General features: G+C 42.5%; 1 protein-coding gene across 1 annotated transcript in view; it reads left to right on the top strand.

Annotated features, from left to right (window-relative positions):
• Positions 1-860: 860 nt before the first annotated feature.
• Positions 861-22,494, top strand: part of casz1 (castor zinc finger 1) — a 76,983-nt gene continuing 55,349 nt past the window's right edge. The window contains exon 1 of the mRNA XM_034537348.1: positions 861-1,243. Coding sequence (XP_034393239.1) covers positions 1,195-1,243 — 49 coding nt within the window. The 5' untranslated portion in view covers positions 861-1,194. The remainder of the gene's footprint in view (positions 1,244-22,494) is intronic.

Below are 22,494 nucleotides of genomic sequence, written 5' to 3'. Positions count from 1 at the left end.
AAATTCCCCATTCTTGACATACGGAGTCATGTTTACAGATATGGACCATTATGTATAAATGGTCCAGAGGTACTTTGCATGCCACTGCGGAAAAAACTGCCAGGCAAATAAAAGGGTTTGTCTTATAAAGTATTAATTGTCACCTGGTAACGGCTGTCGTTTATCATTTCACCTGAAATTACAATGAAAACTGATAGCTTATCAGAGGGCGGCGGGGGGGAGAAAGAGTGTGCTCCGAGGGAGAGAAGCGAAGAAAGTACACTACACGGCACTGAAATAGAGAGGATCTCTGTTTTGTGAGAGCAGTGAAAGAGTTATTTGCTTCAAGCTAAAATGTTGAAGTAACATCTTCGTCAAATATGTTTTGCTTCTGACAAGCATGCTCATCATATGCAGTTGTGTCCCTTTCAATAATGATTTAATATTTACTTGACTCGCTTACAAAATTGTCAAAATAACCATTTTGCATACTGTAGTTGTACTAGATATAAAACAATACAGGGATAATGGTGGCTAAAAAGCATCTCTTTTTTGTACTATATTTGATTTAAATAATTATTCTAAAAGCCTTGAATACTTGTGCGCAGTAAAAGTATAATATATATTTGAACAAACGTGTAATCTCTTCCTACCAAAACGTTTTTTTTTCCAAGTGTTGTGCTCCCTTCATTTGAATAGAGGCAGCAGAGGCTCCACCCCAAGAGAGTTGAAAGGCTAGAAGACCACAAAGATGGAAAAGGCCAGCCCACTGAGGGAGGGAGAAAAAAACTGCTCCGGTTCCTCTGCCATAATTTCCTATCAGCCTATTCAGACAACATCACCAACAGCTTGGTCTGTGCGTGTGTGTGTGTATGGGGGAAAGCAGAGAGCGACAGAGAGGCAGCGTGTGAGAGGCAGAGAGAGAGCAACACCGAGAGCGAGAGAGAGAGAGAGAAGAGAAGGGGGAGGCTCCATATTCTTTCACCTACCCCCCGTCAAACCACAGGAAGGAGGGGCCAGACCCTAAACTGCCAATCAAATCCGCTCATGGCAGCCGGCATTATCTCAGCAACAAACTATTGACAGATTACATGTCAAGGAGTTTAGTGCATGATTGAAGGAAGCCTTTTTTTTTTTATCTAGTTACTTTTCCACTTTATTTCCCCCTCCACCAACCAACATTCAAATGACTTTCTGACAGAGTTGAGTAATATTATGAAAGTTACATGTCTGAGAGGATTTAACTTCGACTTCCCTGAATATGGTGAGTACTCTTCTTCTTTTCTATCTTTGCCAGAGATGTTTTATTAGCTGACAGTTTAAGGTGTGCCTTTATCTCTGACTGAATACACGGAGAGGTGGAAGTTGTTCATGATTTAAACTATGTGCCAGAGCATACGTATACCCAAGTGTTGCGACACCCTTATTTATAGCTCTTTGACAGTGCCCAAAGGTGACTGCAATATCAAATATGATTGCCCATTTTCCCAGCAGAGGACTCAGGACGCCGTGTTACATGCAGTGCACACGAGAAGAAAGTTCACAAAGCCAGTTTCATTTTCTCTTGTCAGAGTCTATTTCTCGTCTAGGACATGAGACCAGCAAAACTCCCTGTCAGGCTTTTCTTTTTCTTCATCCTGCTTGTTTAGTCGCTTCAGTTAATTACATGTTTTTGATCGAGCCAGTATTGGTACTGTAGAAATACAGGTATAGGTTTTACCCACAGAGGCACTGGCAATGCCATGAGAGTACATATAATGGCCTAAGGGTTTGTTACCAAGGGGACAAAGCAAACAAACTGTTGTGTTGCTCTTGTTGTCACACATGTAAAGGCAACGGGAGCAGGTCTAACACCTTTCCAGGTACTTCCAATCAGTTTATAGCCAGTACATTGGCCACTGTTACATTAAAATGTGAACAGTCTGATAAATCAAGTGCATGACATGTTCGATAAAACTAGGACAAAACACAACATTTATTTAAAATGTTTAATAAGACCGTTCTCATTGTTTCATATTATTTGTGTAAATGCATCTGTGGGGCAGATATTTTTATATTTAATGCGACCTGTAACTGTCGGGTTAATAACAGTCACTCTGTGCGTACTTTTGAGAGGATGAACTTGTCCTGCTCTAACTGGATTGCACCATATACTCATAAGCGTCACTCTCCTCGCCACTTTACTTGTAATGTGTTTTAAAATAAGTCCTATTTCACACTCACATTCAGTTCTGTCTGTATGCGTGTTCTCTGTTTGCATGCAGTGGTGTCTTCCTTTTATACGTGTGTGTATTAATAGCCCCTCCGTATGTCACTATTTGCACTACAGATAAATGTACCAACTCAATAACTACACTTTTTAGAGACATTATGGGTTTCTTTTGACTTTAAATCTTAAATCTTATCTGCCCTTTTTTTTAAAAACACTTTACTATAAACTCATACAGTATATACATATTTAGTCAAGGTTGTGTTCTTTTTAAAATGAGCTTGAAATGATAATCAGGGTTTTAAATTACAGAAAGGATGCTGCGAAAAATATTATTATATTGTCTTTTATTTGAGGTGTTTTCACTTTTCTAGAAAAAAATTATCTTTAATTCAAACTTAATTCAAACTGATTTTGCTCCAGGCTGTTCTTTTTAATACGTTTATGTGCCAGTTATGTACTCGCTCTCTCTCATTTGAATTCTCTTAACAATTATTTATTTTTTCACTCTTGACACCACGAAGGCTTTTCTGCTCTTTCTGGCAGCATTATTGAAAAATAAATCCCAATCTAAAGATATTGTTTCTAATTAAATAAAACTCTGAGAGACTGCATAGCAGACCACTGTGAGCACAGGCTTTCACAAACACATTTGTGAGACAGACATGCAGGCTTGGCTATTATGTCAGGTTATTTAAGGTGTCCTGCATGATAGTTTAAAATAACAACAAACAAGTAAAACTGTCATCGTGACACACCCTAATTTAAAACTTTTCGTCAGCTCGGAAAATGTTTTTCTACCCTCATATGAGTCATAATGTTGATTGCCTTCTCCCTCACTGAGTTGTCTCATTAACCCTTTGTGGCCCTCTCCATCTTTTACGGCCTTCCACAAAACCAGGATGAAATGAGGGAGAAAAACAAGCCCAGTTCTGAAGGCCCTCAATAACCTTTTATCACAATTTAGCAATAACCTGAATCAATTTGATGTCTTAAGCAATAAAATATGCTGTTGCACTCCTATTTCTGCTGCTCCTTGGATGACAGTAAATTTACATTTTTTAATTAAACTAGCCGGAATTTTTATTAGGGGGCTGGGCTATGCTAATGGGAATGTTGTGTACAGCAGATTAACAGAGTTTTGAAATAAATTTAACAGGGAGACATTTGGAGGAAAAAAATGCGAGTCATTGTCTTTAACCTCTTTCATGCCGATTTCTCCTGGGGGATCCTTGTATTCTAAGGAGCCTTGTCAGGGAAGAGTGCTTCTCAGCAACGAGGTGATTAGTATCGCCTTGTCAACCGAGGAAAAACACTCACATTCTCAAGATTTATTTTTTAAATACCTTGTTCAAATTATACCAAAATATATGGTTTTTGTTATCACTTTCATATGCATGTTGAATAATACTGACGCAATTCACATCACTCTCTTTGCGTTAGTATAAATTGAGTGTTTAATCAGAATTGAATATATTCATAGTCATGTTTTTTTATTTTTCAAATGTCAAAAATAGACACATTTTATTGCAATATTTGAAATATTATATTTAAAACCATATCTCTCCAATCGATTCTTTTAATTTCCCTGCCTTAAATTATTCCTTTTCTATCTTTAAATTTATTTTTCTGATTTTACACCGCATCCGACAAGAACTATTAAATAAGTGTCAAATACAGTAGTTAATGGCAGTGTATATGTTTGTGTAGTTTTATGGTCCGCTCTCAGTATTTGATTGATGTTACGCGAGGCTGTGTGTGTTATGCCTGGTTTTAGCAGAGTGGCAGGGGGAGAGAAGGGGGAATATAGACAGCAGACAAGGGGAGGGGTGTGTGTGTGTGTGTTTTTTTTTTTGTGTGTGTGTGTGTGTTGGGGGTAGACAGAAAGAGAGGGACAGCTGAGTCCTGGTTGAGCATGTGCCCAGTCATCAGACACAAGCCACCCAACACCATAATTACCTTAACCCCCCCGTCTTTTAATACCCAAATCACACCAACTGGCATTTTTTTTTTTTTACCGGCAGAAAGAGGAAACATTAGAGATCAAACGATCAAATAAACTCCAGATGCACGTGGGCTGCCATGCATCTTCCCGCGGTAGCCAAAGTGTTCAGGGCTACTTGATATGGGCCAGGAGCGAGGCAAGTGGCATCACCACCCCCTTTCTTCAATCCTGTGCACTCATGCAGTGGCCAGCACCTAATTAAAACCTCAAAGCTCCCCGTCACCAATCTGGAGTAATGGCCTAATTAATACTCGGTGAAGAAATATTCCAGAATGATAAACAGGTTGCACCTTGGGTCTTCATTGCCTTTATTATCTAAAATGTAACGGGCCAAGTTTTTATTATCACAGATAATGCATGTTTGTTAAACTACACTACTTAAAAAAAAAAGGGAAATGAGACCGGGGAAGTATCCTTTTTAATTATACTATCTTAAAAAGGATGGCAATGAATTATACATTATGTCATTAATTAAAAAAAAAAAAGTTAGAATTATGTATTATTTTCTTCTTTTTTTTTAAAGTCCTTTTCTTCCATATTTCTGTCTTAATTGTCTCAGCGTAACCAGCTGAAAAGAAATCCTGCTTTTAATCTCACAGCTGAATATGCCGTGTCATGTATTCTTGTGAGAGTCAAGAGAAAAGCTTCCGGTAACTTTTTATCCTCCCCGACTCGATTTCCTAATCTTACATATGAAATTATAATTTCATGCAAAGTAAGGGGGCAGAATAATCTCTCGTCGTTGATATGCTATATAAGAGGGGAAAGAGGGAAAATGAAGAGGTAATTAGCAGAGTGGAAGACTTTGGCACATTTGTCTGAAAGCATGGTCTCCACTGGCCATGAATGAATTTGCATGCTTAGTTTATGGAAGCACACTTATTAGGCCAGCTGAAAGAGAGATTAAGCCAGCACAAAATGTGGTGACTAATCCTTTTAAATGTGGCAGGGGGTCTTTAAGGTGCGAACCAGTCCGTACGTAGGTTAGTGGGTAAGGAATGTGACAGACCACAACTTTCATACAGCTGAATGTGTGGAAAAGGAAGCAGCAGATGAGGGGTTAATTATTTAATGATGAGGACAGGGATTGGCAAAGGTAATAAATTGTTAGTTTTTCTGCTGACCCTCTTATCTCTGGTACAAATATAGCAGGTGGGGTGAGCCTTGATATAATGATGGAGACACTTTGTGTCGTCCAACATCAGTGCTGTACTTTTCCTTGTATTTTTTATTAATCAATATGTAGGTGAGTTTAGTTAATCATACACGTAAGGCTTAAAAGACGAGGAGAGTAGGTGTTGAGCTAAATCTGTCTCCTCACTTTACTGCTGTGTTTTGTTGTTGTTTTTTTTAGCATTGAGCACATCTCTTAATTTCAATTCTTTATCAGCTTTTCTTTGACAGGATTAAGGTGGCTGTTGTACCGACTGTGGCTTTATTTTTGATAGGAGGAAAGTGGGGAGAAAAAAAAATCAGCACAAACAAACACAGGAGCCCTTTTTCTGTCACCTTCAGCGCGTGCAGGAAAGTGTTTGCTCTGCCGAGTTACAGAGCCAATACCCCTGTCCTCGTCCGTAATTGACTGCAAACAGGAACGTAGTGACGTTTAAACACTGCCCTCCTCACACACACACACACACACACACACACACACACACACACACACACACACACACACACACACACACAGTCGCCTACCCGGCACCCCTCAGCCTCAGGTCCCCCTTCTGCCATGTGTTTTTTCATGTGACATTCTATTCACTTGGGTCAGTAGCAGGCAGCACCAGCAATAATTACTGTCTGTACATGATAAATCTGAAGCCCAGCTGTTCATTTCTGTCACTGCCAACACAGATAGAAAGATAGCGAAGAGAGAGAGCGAGAGAGCGAGAGAGAGCGAGAGAGAGAGAAAGAGAGAGAGAGAGGCAGAGCCCAGTTTGCCGGATTTCTGTCTTTCTTTCTTTTTCTTTTTTTACTTGGTAACTTGATAGGATTACATGGTTCCAGAGCCCACACCTGTTAAGAGGCTGTTAGCACAACAGTTGGCAGTCCCATAACCACAGCTTAGCTTTTTTTTCTTTTCTTGCTGCTTTTTTTTCTTTTCTTGCTGCTGTCCATTCTGCATCCGCTTTTTAGGATTTCACCCGGCATGTATGACGAGAGTTTTGTGTCTCTCCGGGCTCTTGCCTCAGTCGGGGGTGAGGGGTGGGTCGGGGGGAGCGCTCCTTGTGACACGTGAGCAGTGTGTGTTTGATGTTCGGGAGCGTACCCTAAGCGTCCCTGTGTGTGGGAGGCCGGGTCGGCTGACATCTCTTTTTCCCCTCCCTCTCCTGAGACACATCTGCCATCAGTTGTGTATTCCTCCACGACCTCAGTCACACCGGAGCCACCCCCGGAACAACGTATATATAAGTAACACAACAGCAACGAGAGAACAAATTCAATTTGGTTTGTTTTCCACAAGGGTGGGGGACAGGTGTTGGCAGGGTCATGAAATGCCCAAATACAGGTTAAACCAGACGATTTAAATGATTACGGGTTAGGTTGAGAACGTTTCTGCATATTTTAGGAGTGCCACAGCCCTGCTGTCAATTAGAAATACTTTTGTAAGGAGTGGAGAAATGAGTAATCCATCAAATTTGTTGCTTGTTTTCTCTTGTTGGGCGATTTATTAAAGTGAAAAACAGTCCCGAATATTGTCTGAAGACCGGGAAATATTGTGCAGGAGACCGTTGGCGGAGGAATCGGTGACAGTCGTCAGACTCAGAAAATTGCATTACAGTAGCTTGTTTTGTGCCTCGGTGCAACGTGTCTCACTGCCTTATTTGGCATTCAGCAGCAACCCGGCTCTTTGGCTTCGTCACTTTCTATGGGCTCTCAGCACCTGTTCCCCCTATTGTGCCGGAATTTTCTATATTTGGCAAGAAGTTGAAACCCTTTCAATTGGTGGGGAGGACAATGTTTCTAATAGTTAGAAATTAACTGTGTATTCTCCTTTCTTTTCCTTTTCTTTTTTCTGCTGTTGTTCGGTTGATCCGAAGACAATATGAGAAAACATGATTCAACTTGGGAGGACTACGACACATTTCTCACCAGGGCAACTAAATGTCATGTCGTCCCTTGCACGTTATTGACACGTTGCATTGCCATATTATCTTTCTTCTGAAGCACAGGAGAAATAAAAAAGAGCAAAGTTAATAGATATCGCAGGCTAACTTTTAATTGTTCTGATATGTAATCGCAAAATGACAATAAAAAAAGGAGCAGGGCCATTTTAAAAGCTTTATCTCTCCTGCTCTGTGCCCAAAGTGTCATGTCCATAACAGCACCACCTGATCTACAGAGTAAAATAACCGCTAAGGCTTATTGTTTGGACAATATTGGACCCCCCCCCCCCCTCCATCCCCATCCCCACACACCCCACCCCCCTGCTCCCCCCGCTGCTTCTCTCCCCTCTCCCTTGATTCATTTCACCCACTGTCCTCGGCTGCTGGAAAATGGCGTTAATTTTTTTATTACCTGTTTGACTCTCCAGCCTTATTACTGTAGCCCCTTAATGTTCTCTGTAACCGTGGAAACCAGATGAATAAATGTCCGCCAAAGAAAATGAGATGATTAAACAGGTCACCCTTGCAAAACAAATTCGCTTGGTCGAGCGCAATTTGTGTACCAAGCGGCTGTCTTAACAGTTTGCTAACAAGGGGATTGTTTGCCAGACTAACTGACAGAGAGGGGAGGGGGGAAATGAAGATATCTGGGGAAAAGAATATGATTGAAGAGATAATATTTTAGATCACCACGCTATTTATCTCATCTCTTTATTCTTCATGGTAATGTGTTGTTTGTTTAAGAGTTCAGGTTCTACCTTTCTTTGGATTATTTCTTGAATAATAGACAAAGACATATTTCTAAGTGTTCTTTTCCAGCGTATTGTATATTTTTTCAGACATTTACGAGTAACAATTAGGTTTAAAGCAGCTATCCATATTATTGTCAAAGAATTTGGTCTGTGATCATCCGCAAGTGCAGCAGCAAATATAATTTTCCTCATTTATGTGGCAACCAATGATTACTGCTAATTGTCCTTGAGGCCATCTGTATAGGATGGCTCGTCCTCTATTGGTGTTGGAACGGTACTGGTCATGGATTTACAAGTCCAATAATAATACTTAACTCCTCCAACCTCCATAGTCAGCGTGAAACAGTTCATATTCATAACTGCAGTAATAAATATGAAGGAGGGTTTTTTTCTCTCAAATTAACCAGTAGCCCTGAACAGCATCTTGGTTTTAAAGTGTCACTGAGCTGCTTTCCCATGATGCCCTTCCCTTCCTTGGCCAAGTGTAATGTTCTCATACAGTGTGACTTGTTTTAAGCAAAGCTCTCCGACAGCCGTCTGAAACGTCTGGCGTTTTCATCTGGGAAAATAAGAGACTCGGCCGGGCAGATTTAGCCATGTAACGATAGGGCAAACATGCAGACTTGGATTAGAATCAGGCCCGTGTTGCCATTCTGACCACAAATCATAAATGTCGGGGACACGGCGGTGGTGTTGTTTATGGAAGGATGCCACACTGCGCCACTCAAGGGTGTTGCCTGTTTGCATTGATGCACCACCACCACTTACCGCCTCTTGCTTTAAAACAACTTCCCACTCAGCCCAGCCATTTTGTCCCGTTACCAGAGCAGATCCCAAATGTTCACCAGAGCTTTAGCTTAGACTTTGAAAGAAGGGGGGGGGGTTGTGGCTCAAAGCAGGGCCGTGGCTTCTTTAAGCCATTTGTGGGACGGAGTATGGCGAGCCAGAGTTTTTCCACTGGTAGAGGTGGTATTTCATCCCAATACAGGGACACTACAGCTCAAAACTGAAAAGCACTTATGCATTATTGATGTTTTAATTTGTGCAAATGCCCAAGTCTTTGTTAAGTGATTATAGTGCTGGGGAGATAACAGGGGAGGTACTTCTCTATGAAACAAGAGCTTTCTTGCTGGCCGCACTGGGAAGCCATTGGACTAAATCTAACAAGTCAACGCTTCTTGTCAAGCTCCGTGTGTGTGGGAGAGGGTGAGAGAGAGAGAGACAGAGGGAGAGAAAGAGGGGGAGAGAGAGAGAGAGAGAGGGAGGGAGAGAGAGGGAGGGAGAGAGGGAGGGAGGGAGAGAGAGAGAGGGAGGGAGAGAGAGAGGGAGAGAGAGAGAGACAGAGGGAGAGAAAGAGGGAGAGAGAGAGAGAGAGGGAGGGAGAGAGGAGGGAGAGAGGGAGGGAGAGGGAGAGAGAGAGAGATAGGGAGAGAAAGAGAGGGGGAGAGAGGAAGGGAGAGAGGGAGAGAGAGGGAGAGGGAGAGAGAGATAGGGAGAGAGATAGAGAGAGGGAGAGAAAGAGAGAGAGGGAGAGGGAGATAGAGATAGGGAGAGAGAGAGAGAGGGAGAGAGAGAGAGAGAGAAAGGTGAAGATAGTTGGCTCAAAAATATCAACGTGTCTAAGATAAGAACAAATTCAGCCGTTGATCTTTTGTCCTTATTTCAGCTACACCTCTCCTGTTTATGATGTTGGGTTTATAGGTCTTTTACATCCCTTATCAAAAATTATTTGATGTAAATACAATGGAACTGACCTGAAAAGCCCTGTGTGTACATAATCCTCGTGGCACACTAGAAACTGACCTTGGGAGAAGAATGCAAAGTTATTATGCTTGCAAAACAAGCCAATAAAATATTACACCGTTGAAAGGAAGGAGTTTGGGTAAATATAAAAGAGAAGAAAAGAGAAGCACTTTTCTTTCCCTGCAATGATTAACTCAGAACAAAGGTTATCAAGGATGATATATTTTTTTTAATTGCCTGCTATAGCTACCTTTCCAGATAAATCGGGACGCAAGAAAAGGTCGAAACTTTTCCCCTAGAAAACATACATACCTGTATATGCAGACGATGAGCTGAGCTAAAAACATGGTGTTCCATATCCTAGTTGATCCAATCTCAGATCTTTGCCACCAGAGCGTAGAAACCTCTATTGTGCCGTTTGGTGTCTGTGATGATTGTCCAAGCTCGGCCTCGTCTCCGCTGCTCCCACACCTGCAGGTGTTCACACAGCCTGCCTTCCTCCAGCACCTAACGCATGTATAACCTGTAAATTATGCTGTATTCATTTAGCTCAAACTGCATTAATGTGGGCTCTATCAATGTCAACCCATGAGATAAGTGTCTTAGTTTGGGCTTTGGTTTTGGTATTAGTCATTCTCTTTTGTTCAGTGGCTTTATTCTTTTGGAAAATCTGCTTGAGTATGGAACCAGGCTTTTCCTTCTCTGCTTTGAGGTCCCTGGTGGAGGTAAAACACACGCACACACACACACACACACACACACACACACACACACACACACATACATACATACACACACACACACACACACACACACACACACACACACACACACACACACACACACACACACACACACACAGTAGGCTCTCAGGCTTCCCCAAGCATTTACTGCTTTATTAAGCTGTCTCATGAACCCACTAGCAGAACATGAGAATACAGGGAAAATAGAAAAGCCCATATTACTTAGATGATTTGATGTCATTTGTGGACTACAAAACACTAGGCTTTATTGTGTGAGCAGGGAGAAAGAGCGGGAGCAGAGAAAAAAAAGGAGTTGGCTTAGATATTCAGAATTTCAATTAGCGTACGTAATCTGAACCTGCCGGCTTTGATAGAGGCTTTTTAAAAAAAAATTTTACTAAGAATACAGCAGCACTTGTAAAACATTAATTAAGCAGACTTGTTTTTTTAAAGGATGGAGGAAAGTGTGCTTTATGCAGTCCTTTTCACTGAACAAAAGACACTTACCTCACATAGAGAACCGCTTCACCCAAACCATTTTGGAAAAAAGGGCAATTTAAATTGAAGAAAAACATAAAAGACAAAAAAGACAAACCATTGAGAGTAATGTTCCAAAGGAGATGATATCATACGAGAGCGCAGCCTTTTGCTGAAGAATAGAAATGTATCCCTGCCTCAGTGAAACCTAAGCTTGGCGCAGGAAAACGAGCCCCTATTTTAATGACTTTCTACCTGACAGATGACTTTAGACCGCCTTTTGGATCACATTGCTCTGACTTTGTCTCTTACATCATCAAACCATTGATTATTAATAGTTTATATGAATTGTTAATTGATTGGTAATATGAGTTAAACATAAACATACAATGAGTTAAACATAAACATAAAAGATTACCGTTTGGTGTGTTTTATAAACATAAAAAGTCTAAAACCATGTTTTCCATGGTAGTAAGTCTGTTGGTGTTGAATTTGGAGCCTGAGTCCTGTTGAAATGGTTAGCGTGGCAACGTGATACTGAAACTGAAATGCATGCTCTAAACAACACAGGTTAGTATTAAAGGGGACTTCAGTTCCTTCACACTCTTTGGTTTCAAGATAAAAAAAAACTACGTAGGTTATTCCCTACAGATCATTTACCAAGTTCAGAAGCAGATAATGGAAAAGGTATAAAACAAACATGTTATAGGGATTCTTTTTTCACTCACTTTAGGACATAAGCAGTTTTATGGGTTCCATTTCTTGGAAAATATAAAAGAAAAAGAGTCCCTGTCCCACATTTGCACACGGCGTTGTATATGCATTTTCCACAGACTATTGTAAATCCTCTTGCAGTGGGTGATGAGTACACATACAGATGATACATTAAAACTGCCATAACTCGCACACCCAGCAAAGCTAAAAATCAATTGGAATGGATAGTTAAGCTGGCCCCTAAAAATCAATGAGCAATTCATGTCCTTGATCACAGGGTGTCATTCCTCTCAATGTTAGAGGCTGATGAGGGCTGAGCACACACGCATATACTCACATTCAGCACAAATATACAGGGAATGCAGACACATTCACTGTTCTGATAGAATATGTTAAGTGTGTTTATATTAAACAAACAGGAAAAGGGCAAATATATGAATTCACTTGCATTTCAAACAATCTCTCTTGGTATCTTATTTTATACCAAATGTATTGGTGTGCTCTTCAGTTTACTGCATGTTTTAATTTTTACAACTAAATGAATGTACAATGTTTCAATCAAAATGTGTTAAGACGATGTTGAATGTGGTTTGGCTATTTCATCAGGGCCAGCTGGTGAGTGCATTGTAGTCAATCTAAAATAGCATGGAGTCAAATTTCAAAGCTCTTGTTGTTGTTTTTAGACCATGTAAAATGTTGCAATTCAACGACATTGTACACCAAGCCTGGAAAATAGAGATGACCTTATAGCCATTACATGGTGGGAGCACAGATGCACTCAAACACACCTACACTCAGTCACACACATGCACACACACACACACATGCGCGCGCGCAGTGGGCTTTCATGTGGGAGAAAGCCGGTACGGTTAGCCAAATGAATAGGATGAAAATTCTGTGTTTCAAAATAGCAATTTTGCCCTTATTAATGCCATTAGTGTAACAGTCATAATGGATCAAATCAACGGATGACCGAAGCAACTCCTCTGTCGCTGCGCTATGACGGGATCATGTCGGGAACAATTTGGGTATTTTGTGTTGATGAGTGAAGTTTCGAGTGTTGTCGTATCCTGCAAACTGCCACTAAATTATGCCTGTAAGTTCCTCTCTTTATCTATTTCTCTTTTTTACTTTGTTCTCCCTCCGTCCTCTGCTCTTTGTAAACATTTTATTAATCAGTTTTACTTTCTTTGAACATCCATTTGCTATTGCCATCCTTCATTTCGGCCAGCTATCAGTAGAAGTGACCCTTTCGTTGGGAACTACTGTATTTTTAACCCAGATTTAGATAATGGCACTGTGACAGTCATTTTTGCTTCTGGGCTTTTCGCTGCTTTGAGGCAGTTCATGTCACTCACGCTTTGTATGTCCTCGTTACCAATTATAGCAACACTGACCAATTCAAAAACAATGCTACAACCCAAATGATGTCTTTGCGACACCATATCTTCCATTTAAAATCTTAATTTCTGTTCTCTGAACCTTTTCCACAAACTATGTTCTCCTTCTTTGTCCACAGAGTCTGTGTTTTATTAGTTATGACTTAGCAGCAGTTGCTTGGCCTTAACAGGTGGTCATCTTTAACGGTCTATTACTCTGGTAACATTTGAAAGGGTCATTCAGCCCACTAGCTAAACACTTCAGATTTGGGGAGAGGAGTAAACAGTTGTCGCCTGTCAAGAGGAGCCGAGAGTCCGGAGCACCGGTGAAACACTTGCTCGTCCCCTCGTCGAGGTGAGAATTTTCCAGCAGCTGTCACTTGGCCTCTTTACCTCATGTTTTTTTTTGGATGGGTGTTTTTTTTTTTTCTCTCCTTCATTTGCAATAAAGCAAAAATGAATGTTTGTGGCAACTGGAGGGGGAGGGCAGACTCCAGTGCTGTGCCCTGTCACTCACAATCTCGCCCATGTGTGTCCTCCTCTAGAAGGGTTACATGTCTCATCAGCCGCCTATCATGAGATGCACGTGAGACGAGCCTACCGGCAGAGTCGTCCTTCTTATGAATCGACTGCTTAAAAGGTTCTGGTGGTGTTTTTTGTTTTTTTCTAACGTCTGGTGTCACAAAACTCTTTCCGTTTGGCCGTCTATAGTCGCAAAATGGTGTTTCATTTGCCTCCGTTCTGGCTCTCCTCGACTGCACTACCCTTCTCTCTCCCTTTCCCTCTTCCTTTCGCGGTCTCCTCCCCCCCCCCCCCCCCCAACCCCCAACCCCCTCTCAATCCATCTGCATCATGTCGATCTGTCAGACTGCCAGTGTCTGTTCCAATTAGATTCCACTTAATACACGTAACCTCGATTAACACGCAATCAAGCCCAGATAAATCACGTCCTTTAAGTCCCCCCCTCTGCCTCTCCTGTGTTGCTTTGCATCACTCAGTTTTCCCCAACAAGCTTTCTTCGCCACAGTGGTTGGTCACAATGTATGAAATCTCACTTTGACTGCACGAGCAGGTTAACTTAGCAAATGTCCTCCGTGGTGACATTTTACTGCGGAGAGAGGTGCTTTTCACCTGTAACCAAATGCTCTTTCTTAGTTCGGTGTCACTTCCGTCCCCACAAATGTGAAGTTACTCTTGTGTTTCCAGCAGACTCTCGTTGGTGCCCTTCTCTCCCCTGAAGATGAGGGTGTCTTAATTACATCTTTGGTTAAAAAGCTACAAAAGACACCCTGGGCTTTCTCTACATTGCGGAAAGCTTTGTAGTCTATTGTCTCGATGACCTTTTTAGCTAGCGGACAATTGGTTTGACTAGATTACAAATTAAGACACAGCACCAGGCACTTAGAAAGCAAGTCTGTTAGAGAGCAGTTCTATTACTACCAGCCTGTGAAAGCCACTGGGCCATACATTTTAAGCATCACCTAAATGGCCACAAAGTCAGGCATCACATGCACATTGTTCCGTATCTATAAAATAAAAAAGTTGCATTTGCTTTAATGATATCTGATATGCCATAGTTCCTCTTTGCCACTGGCAGAAAGGGAAAAAAACACACAATGCCACTACAGAGCTTAGGATTCAGGGCCGATTATAATTCTTTAAACAAAGTTAATAATTTACACTGTTTATGCTAATAGGAGGAAAGAGGACCGTTGAATTACCAAACAGCGAAAACCTCTAAAAATACAAACCAAATGAAAACAACCTGGGGCTCTGAAAAAGCACACACAGCACTCTTGGGGTCTTCTTTTATTAATCGCAGCTAAAAGTGCAAACATTGACATGTTGAACAGATTAGCCTCTTTAATAACGGGGCGGGTCAACATGGCTACCGCTGCTGATCCATGAGGATAGCCTGTCGGGAGGCGGATAGCCGGTGTGTTTCATATCCTGAACCCTGCCTCTATTGGGCTTGCCCCTGCACTAAAGATGCACTTTATTTGGCCCGTGCATTCACAAGATGAACAATATAGTATTCTTCTTCTATGGCTCGTTGTAGGTTTTTTTTTGGTACTTTTACTTTTCTTTCCTCACATTCATGAATGTCTGGCAGTATTATCGCAGCGTTTGACTATGTGGTCAAGTTTTTTTCTAACCGTGCTCTGTTCAAAAGTAGAAGCTGTGGCAGTTAGAGATCTGGCTTTGCTTCAGCCACAGCGACAGCTTGTGTCATACACGCTCAGGCTGCCGCTGTACAGCATTAATGGTTTTAAATATCTCAATGCTAGTTGGAGCTGACAAGGCTTGCCGGTGTGTGGTGTGTAAATAGGGCTTGGATTTAAAATAAATTAAGCTATGAGAAAGGCTCACGTTGATCCATTTCTTATCTCCTCTGCTGCCTTGTCAGCCCCAAGTCCTTTCAAATACGTGGACAAGTTAAGGGACAAGCAGTCCTCATTCACAGTTTCTAGCATATAAAAAGATCCTGTTATTAGTACTAACTATTGAACAATGGTATGTATAACTACAGTAGATACTCTACTTCCTTGAAACTGTTCATCTCTGTAAAACCAATTAAAAAGTTGTGCGTGTTTTATTTAATTAGTATTGGGTGCAAACAAAATGAGTATTGAATAGACACCCGATAGCCCTCTGCCCTGTCTTTTTCCATTTATAAACTCTGTCTACAGCCACAACAATGTCGCACTGTCTCTTTAAAAGGGGTGACAGTTTTGACTAAGTTGAGCACATTTTTTTTTCCTCTCTTCCCAGAGAAAAAAAAAATGGGAATAACGCTGATGAGTTTTAACAGCTTCAGCCAGGCGATGGGCAAATATAATAAGTGTTTTCGTAGACGTCACCAATGATTATCTCATCTGGGCATTTTGGGTGAATGTAGTGGATTTAGAGGCTCGTCTCCCATTGTTCTGACATCACCCTTTAACAAACAAAATTAAATCATGGCTAAAATCGTTTGAAACTCTCCCAGAGTCTGTCTCAAATGACTAAACAATGAAAGTCTGGGAACATTTTAAAAGGGAACGCTGTGTGCGTTTGGGTGTGCGTGAGTATGGGTTCAAGTGTGTCTAGTTGCGGGGGATGGGAGGGGGTGTACTGTGGATATGGGGGCAAACTTACCCTTACACTGCATAATGGGATAAGGGAAGCCAATATTAACACATTCTTAAGATAATTTAAAAGGACAGCATTGTGACATGGTGCTTTGTTAATTTAAAGTATAAAGTTATTTAGAAATGAACTTTTATTTTCTGTATTTAGTTTTGCTGTAATTTGTAATTTTATTACAATTCATGGTAAAATGTCAACAACCTAAGCATGGAAAGTGCTCTGTAAGGAAATTCTCAGAAGGCATATAAAACACTACCTAAGTCAGTCTTGATATAGCTCTACTTTTATAGATAGAAAGTCAGATTAAAGGGCACTAGTGTCAAGTTCCAACAGCCAGGCAATGCTGCACGGAAAATGTGTTTTGATACTGATACCACTATGACACACTAGAGGCAAGAAAAGAGAAAATGACACCTGTATATTTTATAAACACGCCTTCGTAGTGAGTGACATGCATGCCAGTAACAGTGATTGTTAAAGTTGCCACTTTAAAGTTTTCTTTTGAAAATAGATAAAGTTAATGTGCAATCATCTTCTTTAATGTATTTATTTATTCCATAACACAGTATTTATTGCACGTTAACCATAAGATATGGTCTACCAGCATGGCTGGGACACACAGGGATTCGCCTGCTGTCCCGTTTCACCACTCGCGTGCTGTAGTCGGCCACCCGTGACCTTGTGAAATGAACAAAGGAGTAAGAGAGAGAGAGAAAGTGAGTGAGAGGAGTCATTGAAGGAGTGGTGGCAAAGTGTGGAGGTGAATGGAGGTGGTGGGTTGAGGAGGGGGGTTGCTACTAAAGGCCTCAACTCAGCCAATGTGGCCTGATGTGACAGGATTAGCTAAGCCCCGGTGAGCAGGGCTGGTACTGTGAGCCTGTGTGTGTGTGTGTGTGTGCGTGTGTGTGTGTGTGTGTGTGCGCGCCGAGCGAGCGGTGTACACAGCAGACTGGGAACCCAGAACTGCTGCTCGCCACCAGCCGAGCCAAGACAAGACATGGGAGATCAACAGTGTGTCAGCCCATTGCTGCCATGCAGCCTGAACCCTCATCCCCCTCCCCTTCCACCAATGGGAGAGAGCCAGACCATGGAAGATACAGCCAAGGGAGTCAAGATACAGTGGGGGTGCAGACACAGTGGGGGACTAGTGGGCGGGCAGCTGGGGCCAAAGTGAACGTGAGTTGGAAAATGATCCTATTAAATTGAATTAAAGAGGCAGTCTTCATTTACCCCAAGAATGATGGATTTGGATAATTAACAGTGTTAATGGGGACTGGTTAAAGAGGGCAAAAGGAAACCGGTGATTGCAGACACGGAGTAAAGGGGACAGGTCAGACCTGCGTTGGAGTCGGCCCGGCGGCCCAAAGGGATGGCCCTTTTTCTCTCTCTTTTTTTTCCGTGTATTTGTCAGTTGTTGGGGATTATTATTTTATGAGTGTTACCACACACCGTTTGGAAATACGACAAATCCCCCTTATCGCTTTCCTTTTCAAGGTGTTTTTTTTTTCTTCTCCACAACTCGACAACTGTAAGATGATCTGAACACAGCGGATCAAAGGCAGTTGTGTTGTGTGGTTTTGCGCTGGGCCGGCTGAGTAGGACGCATGTGAATGGGGAAATAAAGGCGATAGCAGGGTGTCACTTGGCGCGCAGGTTCCGTCTCCATATATTCTGTGGTGTAGTGTGCTGCGGCAGTGGGTGCAGTATACCAGTTTAGTGCCCTCATCTCGGGACCTAATTATGACACTAGTTGTGTGTGGAAAGTATATGTGCACACACATGTGGTGATGTGCTTGTGTGCCTGGGTTTTCACTTTGGTCAGTGCACAACCGCTATCTGCATGTCCTTAATTCTTGATGATGTGTAGGCCCTAGGCAGTGTGTGTGATGGAGAGGATGCCTGTGTGCCAAGTTGAAGTGATCAGACGGCAGGGCAAGGTCCTCCTCTAAAAAAATACCCGTGCTTTGCTCACAGCAGCCGACCGGCAGTAGTGCGTCGCCAGTTTCCACAGTCTAGTCAGGACTAGTGACACCCTGCCACAAAGGAGACAGATTTATAGGGCTCTATTTGTCAGCGGGTAATCCGCAGCTCATCTCTTGCTTTAGAAATAATATCTTATCCTGAGGAAGAAATAGTTGGCTTCATTTACATGATCTCGGCCACGGCCTCACTAATTCAGTTTATCCCTTATATGCGGCGTTTATTTTGTGCTGCATTGTTTAAGGTCGAGCAGTTTTCCTTCGACTGCGAGTTGTGGATGTTATCAAATTTGACAGTTGTAGATGCACACTCAACTCTCCATTACCTTGGATGGTGTGCACCGCAGCTTACCTGCACCCCGATTAGGCAGAGAATGTCTTAAGTAAAGGGATCAAATAATTTTATGCTACTTTTCTCCTTTCAAAAAAATTAACACCACAGTTGCACGCGCATGTTTGTGCGAGTGTGTGTGTGTGTGTGTGTGTGTGTGCGAGCGAGAGAGTGATAGAGTGTGTGAAAAAAAACAATCTCATCAAGCAGGAGGCCGTTTGCTTAGCAAGAGCTGACAGTCTTTGTGTATGTAAATGAAGAATTTAGACTAATGGAGTTGAACCATTTCTAATTTTGTGATGGCAAGAGGATTTTGATTGAAAGTAATTAAGCAAGCTAGCTGTAAAATTAATTAAAGCAAAAGGAGGGGGGGGGGACTTTTATTGGATTGGATAGCGATATAGCTGCTGTCAGACAGGGGGACAAATGGGGGTGACCTGGATTCTCTGCCCTCCCTCCTCCCACTCGGGACTTTTATGTCACTTTAATCTCCTTAGAGCGGCTGGTGTGCATTTGTTCGAAATAATCAAGGAAATATGGTCAGAAATTGTCAGCTTTCAGATCTAATTTACCTGACAGCCTTGCAAGTGTGTGTGCACGCGCAAGTATGCATGTGACAGTGGCAGGTCCTTTTTTCCCCTTGCCCTCTCCTCAGCTTTGTGGAAAATGCTTTTGACAGTCTTGAAGCATCTTGGTTGTCGAAGGGCGGGGGAGATGAGGAACTTGGGTGGCTTTAAGACGGACATTTCAATGAGGCGTGTTTGGCCCGGCTTAGCACCTCTGACACGGTTGTGTGCGTGCACACACAGCAACATGCTTAATTGCCTCTGTAACATTTTGGGACTCCGTTTGGCCGCTGTAGCAGCACCTCCCTGCCTCTGTTGTCTGCAGGTAGCCTAAACGAGCAGAAGCAGATTACAGCCATGACAAAGCCTGTTACAGCTACTTAACCACTGACAAAAAAGATTGGCCAATCCTGTACAATAAGACATGGAAGTTGTTGTCCTATTTATTTAAAGAAATCTAAATCATATTTAAAGTAAATGCCGAGTACAATATTTTTCCCTTGGTGTTCCAAACTTTTATTTTAAGCTTTAATTGAATGGCTGGGACGTTGTTAAAAATATCAACCACCTGTGCAATTTGTGCTCAGCTAATAACCAGTCATAAAATAGCCCAGCTAATGTCCTGCGACATCTATATGGCTTTGAGCTGTATGGGGTCCATATTAAAGATCCACAGGGTTTCCCATGATTCCACACTGGCTGAGATGCCACTTCCTCTTAAAGCTTCTCGGTGCTTTCTGGTGTTTGTGACATAGGGTCTCAGTGTGGCCCTCAGTACCCCCTGAAGAGACAGTTAATTAAGGCCTGGGCCCAGACAGCGCTGCCGGGACTCTCACCCTCCACACCATCGTCTGCCCCCATCGCCACCACTCCCCTCCTCAACTCTGCAGCCGCCGGGGCCTGTGGGAAAGCAGAGCGCCAGGGCTGCGCCACCAGCGGGGCCCCTAACGGGATTAGGGGTCCTCTGAAAATAGGACCTCAGCTCCAAAAGCCTCTCACCCACCTTCATCTGCCCCCCCCCCCCCCCCCCCCCCCCCACACACACACACACACACACACACACACACCCCACACACCCCACACCTCCCATCCCTATAAGATGGCTCCACCCGAGCTCCGTTTTATCAATTAATGTAATAAAAGGTGGAACAAAGAGCTTTCTTTTCCCCCGATCTGTAATTAGAGGGGGAGATCTCCTGAGGACTGCCCTTCCATGGGCCCGAAAAACATGATTCGCAATCCCCCCCCCCCCCTTTCTGCCGCCGTCACTCAAGCGGAACATGGCGCCTCGATGTATAAGGGTGATAATGTAAATGTAGTGTAGTTTGCCAGGCATACCCGGCACAAGCTATTTTGCAGTGGCTTTATCTAAGTGTGAACAAATGAATGTAACATTTGAAAGAGTGATACATTATTAACTCTAATTGATTCCTCTATAACACTATACATTCTCTGTCACCTTCCCTTTGGCTCGCACGAGTACATGCGCTCTGAATCAGTCTTGTCGCCGTCCCTATTTTAACACGTTACGTGTCACCACACACTGTGTGCTAAAACCACCTGAATCGAGAATATCAGGAATGGCGTCTGCCTATGTGTGTTTTTGTCTGTTAAGGTGAGATACAGTAAACTACTGTATTATCTGTATCATATATGTGTGTGTGTGTGTGTGTGTGTGTGTGTGTGTGTGTGTGTGTGTCTGTCTCTTTCTCTCTCTCTTGTGCTTTACTGTGTCTACACATGTGTGAAAGTAAAAGAGAGACCGAGCGCCGGCTTTCACAGCCACTGGAGCTTTTGATAGGAATTAGTTTTACAACATATGCAAATGTTCCCCCTTCAAAAAAAAAGGGGGTCTTTAAGTGACAGGTTGATATGTGATTAAACGACAATTAGAGTGCTGAAAGTAAGTGTCAGCAGTAGGTCAAGCACTGGGCGGCTCAGCTAAAAGGTAGCAGACTATTGAGGAGAAAACATTCCCGGGCGGAGGCCAGGAACAGGAACCAAAACAAATTAGAGAGGTGAAGGGGGGACAGGATTGGCACTGTGTTCCAATAAACCCACAACAAAAACAAGTTCCCGGTTTTGCCTGAACGACAAAAGACAGACATTTCATGATTAGCGCCGGACCCTGTTTTCAGCAAGCCAGTGCCGAACATAAATACAATCCGTAAATCCTAACTGATGGTTTAGACTCCATTACACTGCTTTAGTGTAATACTTGACTGGCAGACTTCACTCCACTATTTAACAGCGGTGCCCTGCTTGTTCTGATTTTAACCTTTAGTGCCCCCCGGCCCAGATTAAAACCAGTTGTCAGCACCCCCTCTTCTCTGCTGCCCTTTAAGTTAAAAGTACAAAGACACAAGGGTCTTTCTCTCTTGCTGCCTTTCCGTAATAAACACATACACACTCGCGCACATATGCACACATACAGGCAGAGACATAAAAGGGCTCACGCGTATTCTGGCAACAGATGGCCCTGTCCCTATAATCCCCTTTGATGCTGCGGTGGGCAGTGGCTCCTGAACATCTCTGAAGCCAAAGCCCCAACAAAACTTGAGCTACTTTTCCTTTAACTGACCCCAATTGCCAAGGAGCTGTCAGCTGTCAGACCTGGTTAAGAGCGTCTTTACTGGGGAAGACTGAAGGGCACAGGTTTCTCTCTCTCTCTCTCTGTCTCTCTCTTTCTTTCTCTCTCTCTCTCTCCTCTCAGTTTTCTGTTTGTTTTGTGTCACAGAGGGTTATTCCACCTCCACGGCACGGCCGTGAAAGCAGGTTGACCGTGGTACTCTGACTCATAGTATCGACGGCACTTATTCCTTCCCTGTTCCTTCAGGAAGGTGAAAGAGTGAACCTCCCTGAGCTCTAATATTGAAGCCACAGATGGCAGGAGGTGGGATAAGAGGCTTAGATTTCATCGGAGCACTCACCTTAATTATTGTCAATTGTAAGAAAAGATCTTTTCACTGCTTGTGTAACCTATATACAGTACACACACACAATGAAATGAACCGATCTGCACCGCATCACTTATTTTCTCAATAGAGAACTGTTTTTGAGTGGTTTTACAGTAGATATCATATCTCTCTTTTGGTCTTCTTCTCAGGCATTTACGTAAGCTCTCTTCAGCTGAGAGCTGGCCATTTGATGCTGATGAAATAAATCTGCTATCTTTAAAAAAAAGATGGTTCACTCTGATAAGATAAAATCCCCAGGATAGTAATGAGCTCACTAATGGAGTTTTAAAAAGAATTGAACAAGTACCCTTAACCCCTCTTTCACAGTAGTAAAAAGTGATGGTGGTTTAATTCTTGACTCTAATGTTATAGAAGAACAAACATTTTTCATGTTGTTCATACTCTTTTATTCCTAAAGTCTCTG

Source organism: Cyclopterus lumpus, chromosome 7 (genome assembly GCF_009769545.1).
Source record: "Cyclopterus lumpus isolate fCycLum1 chromosome 7, fCycLum1.pri, whole genome shotgun sequence".
Classification (NCBI taxonomy): Eukaryota; Metazoa; Chordata; class Actinopteri; order Perciformes; family Cyclopteridae; genus Cyclopterus; species Cyclopterus lumpus.
This window is presented reverse-complemented; position numbering and strand designations above follow the sequence as displayed.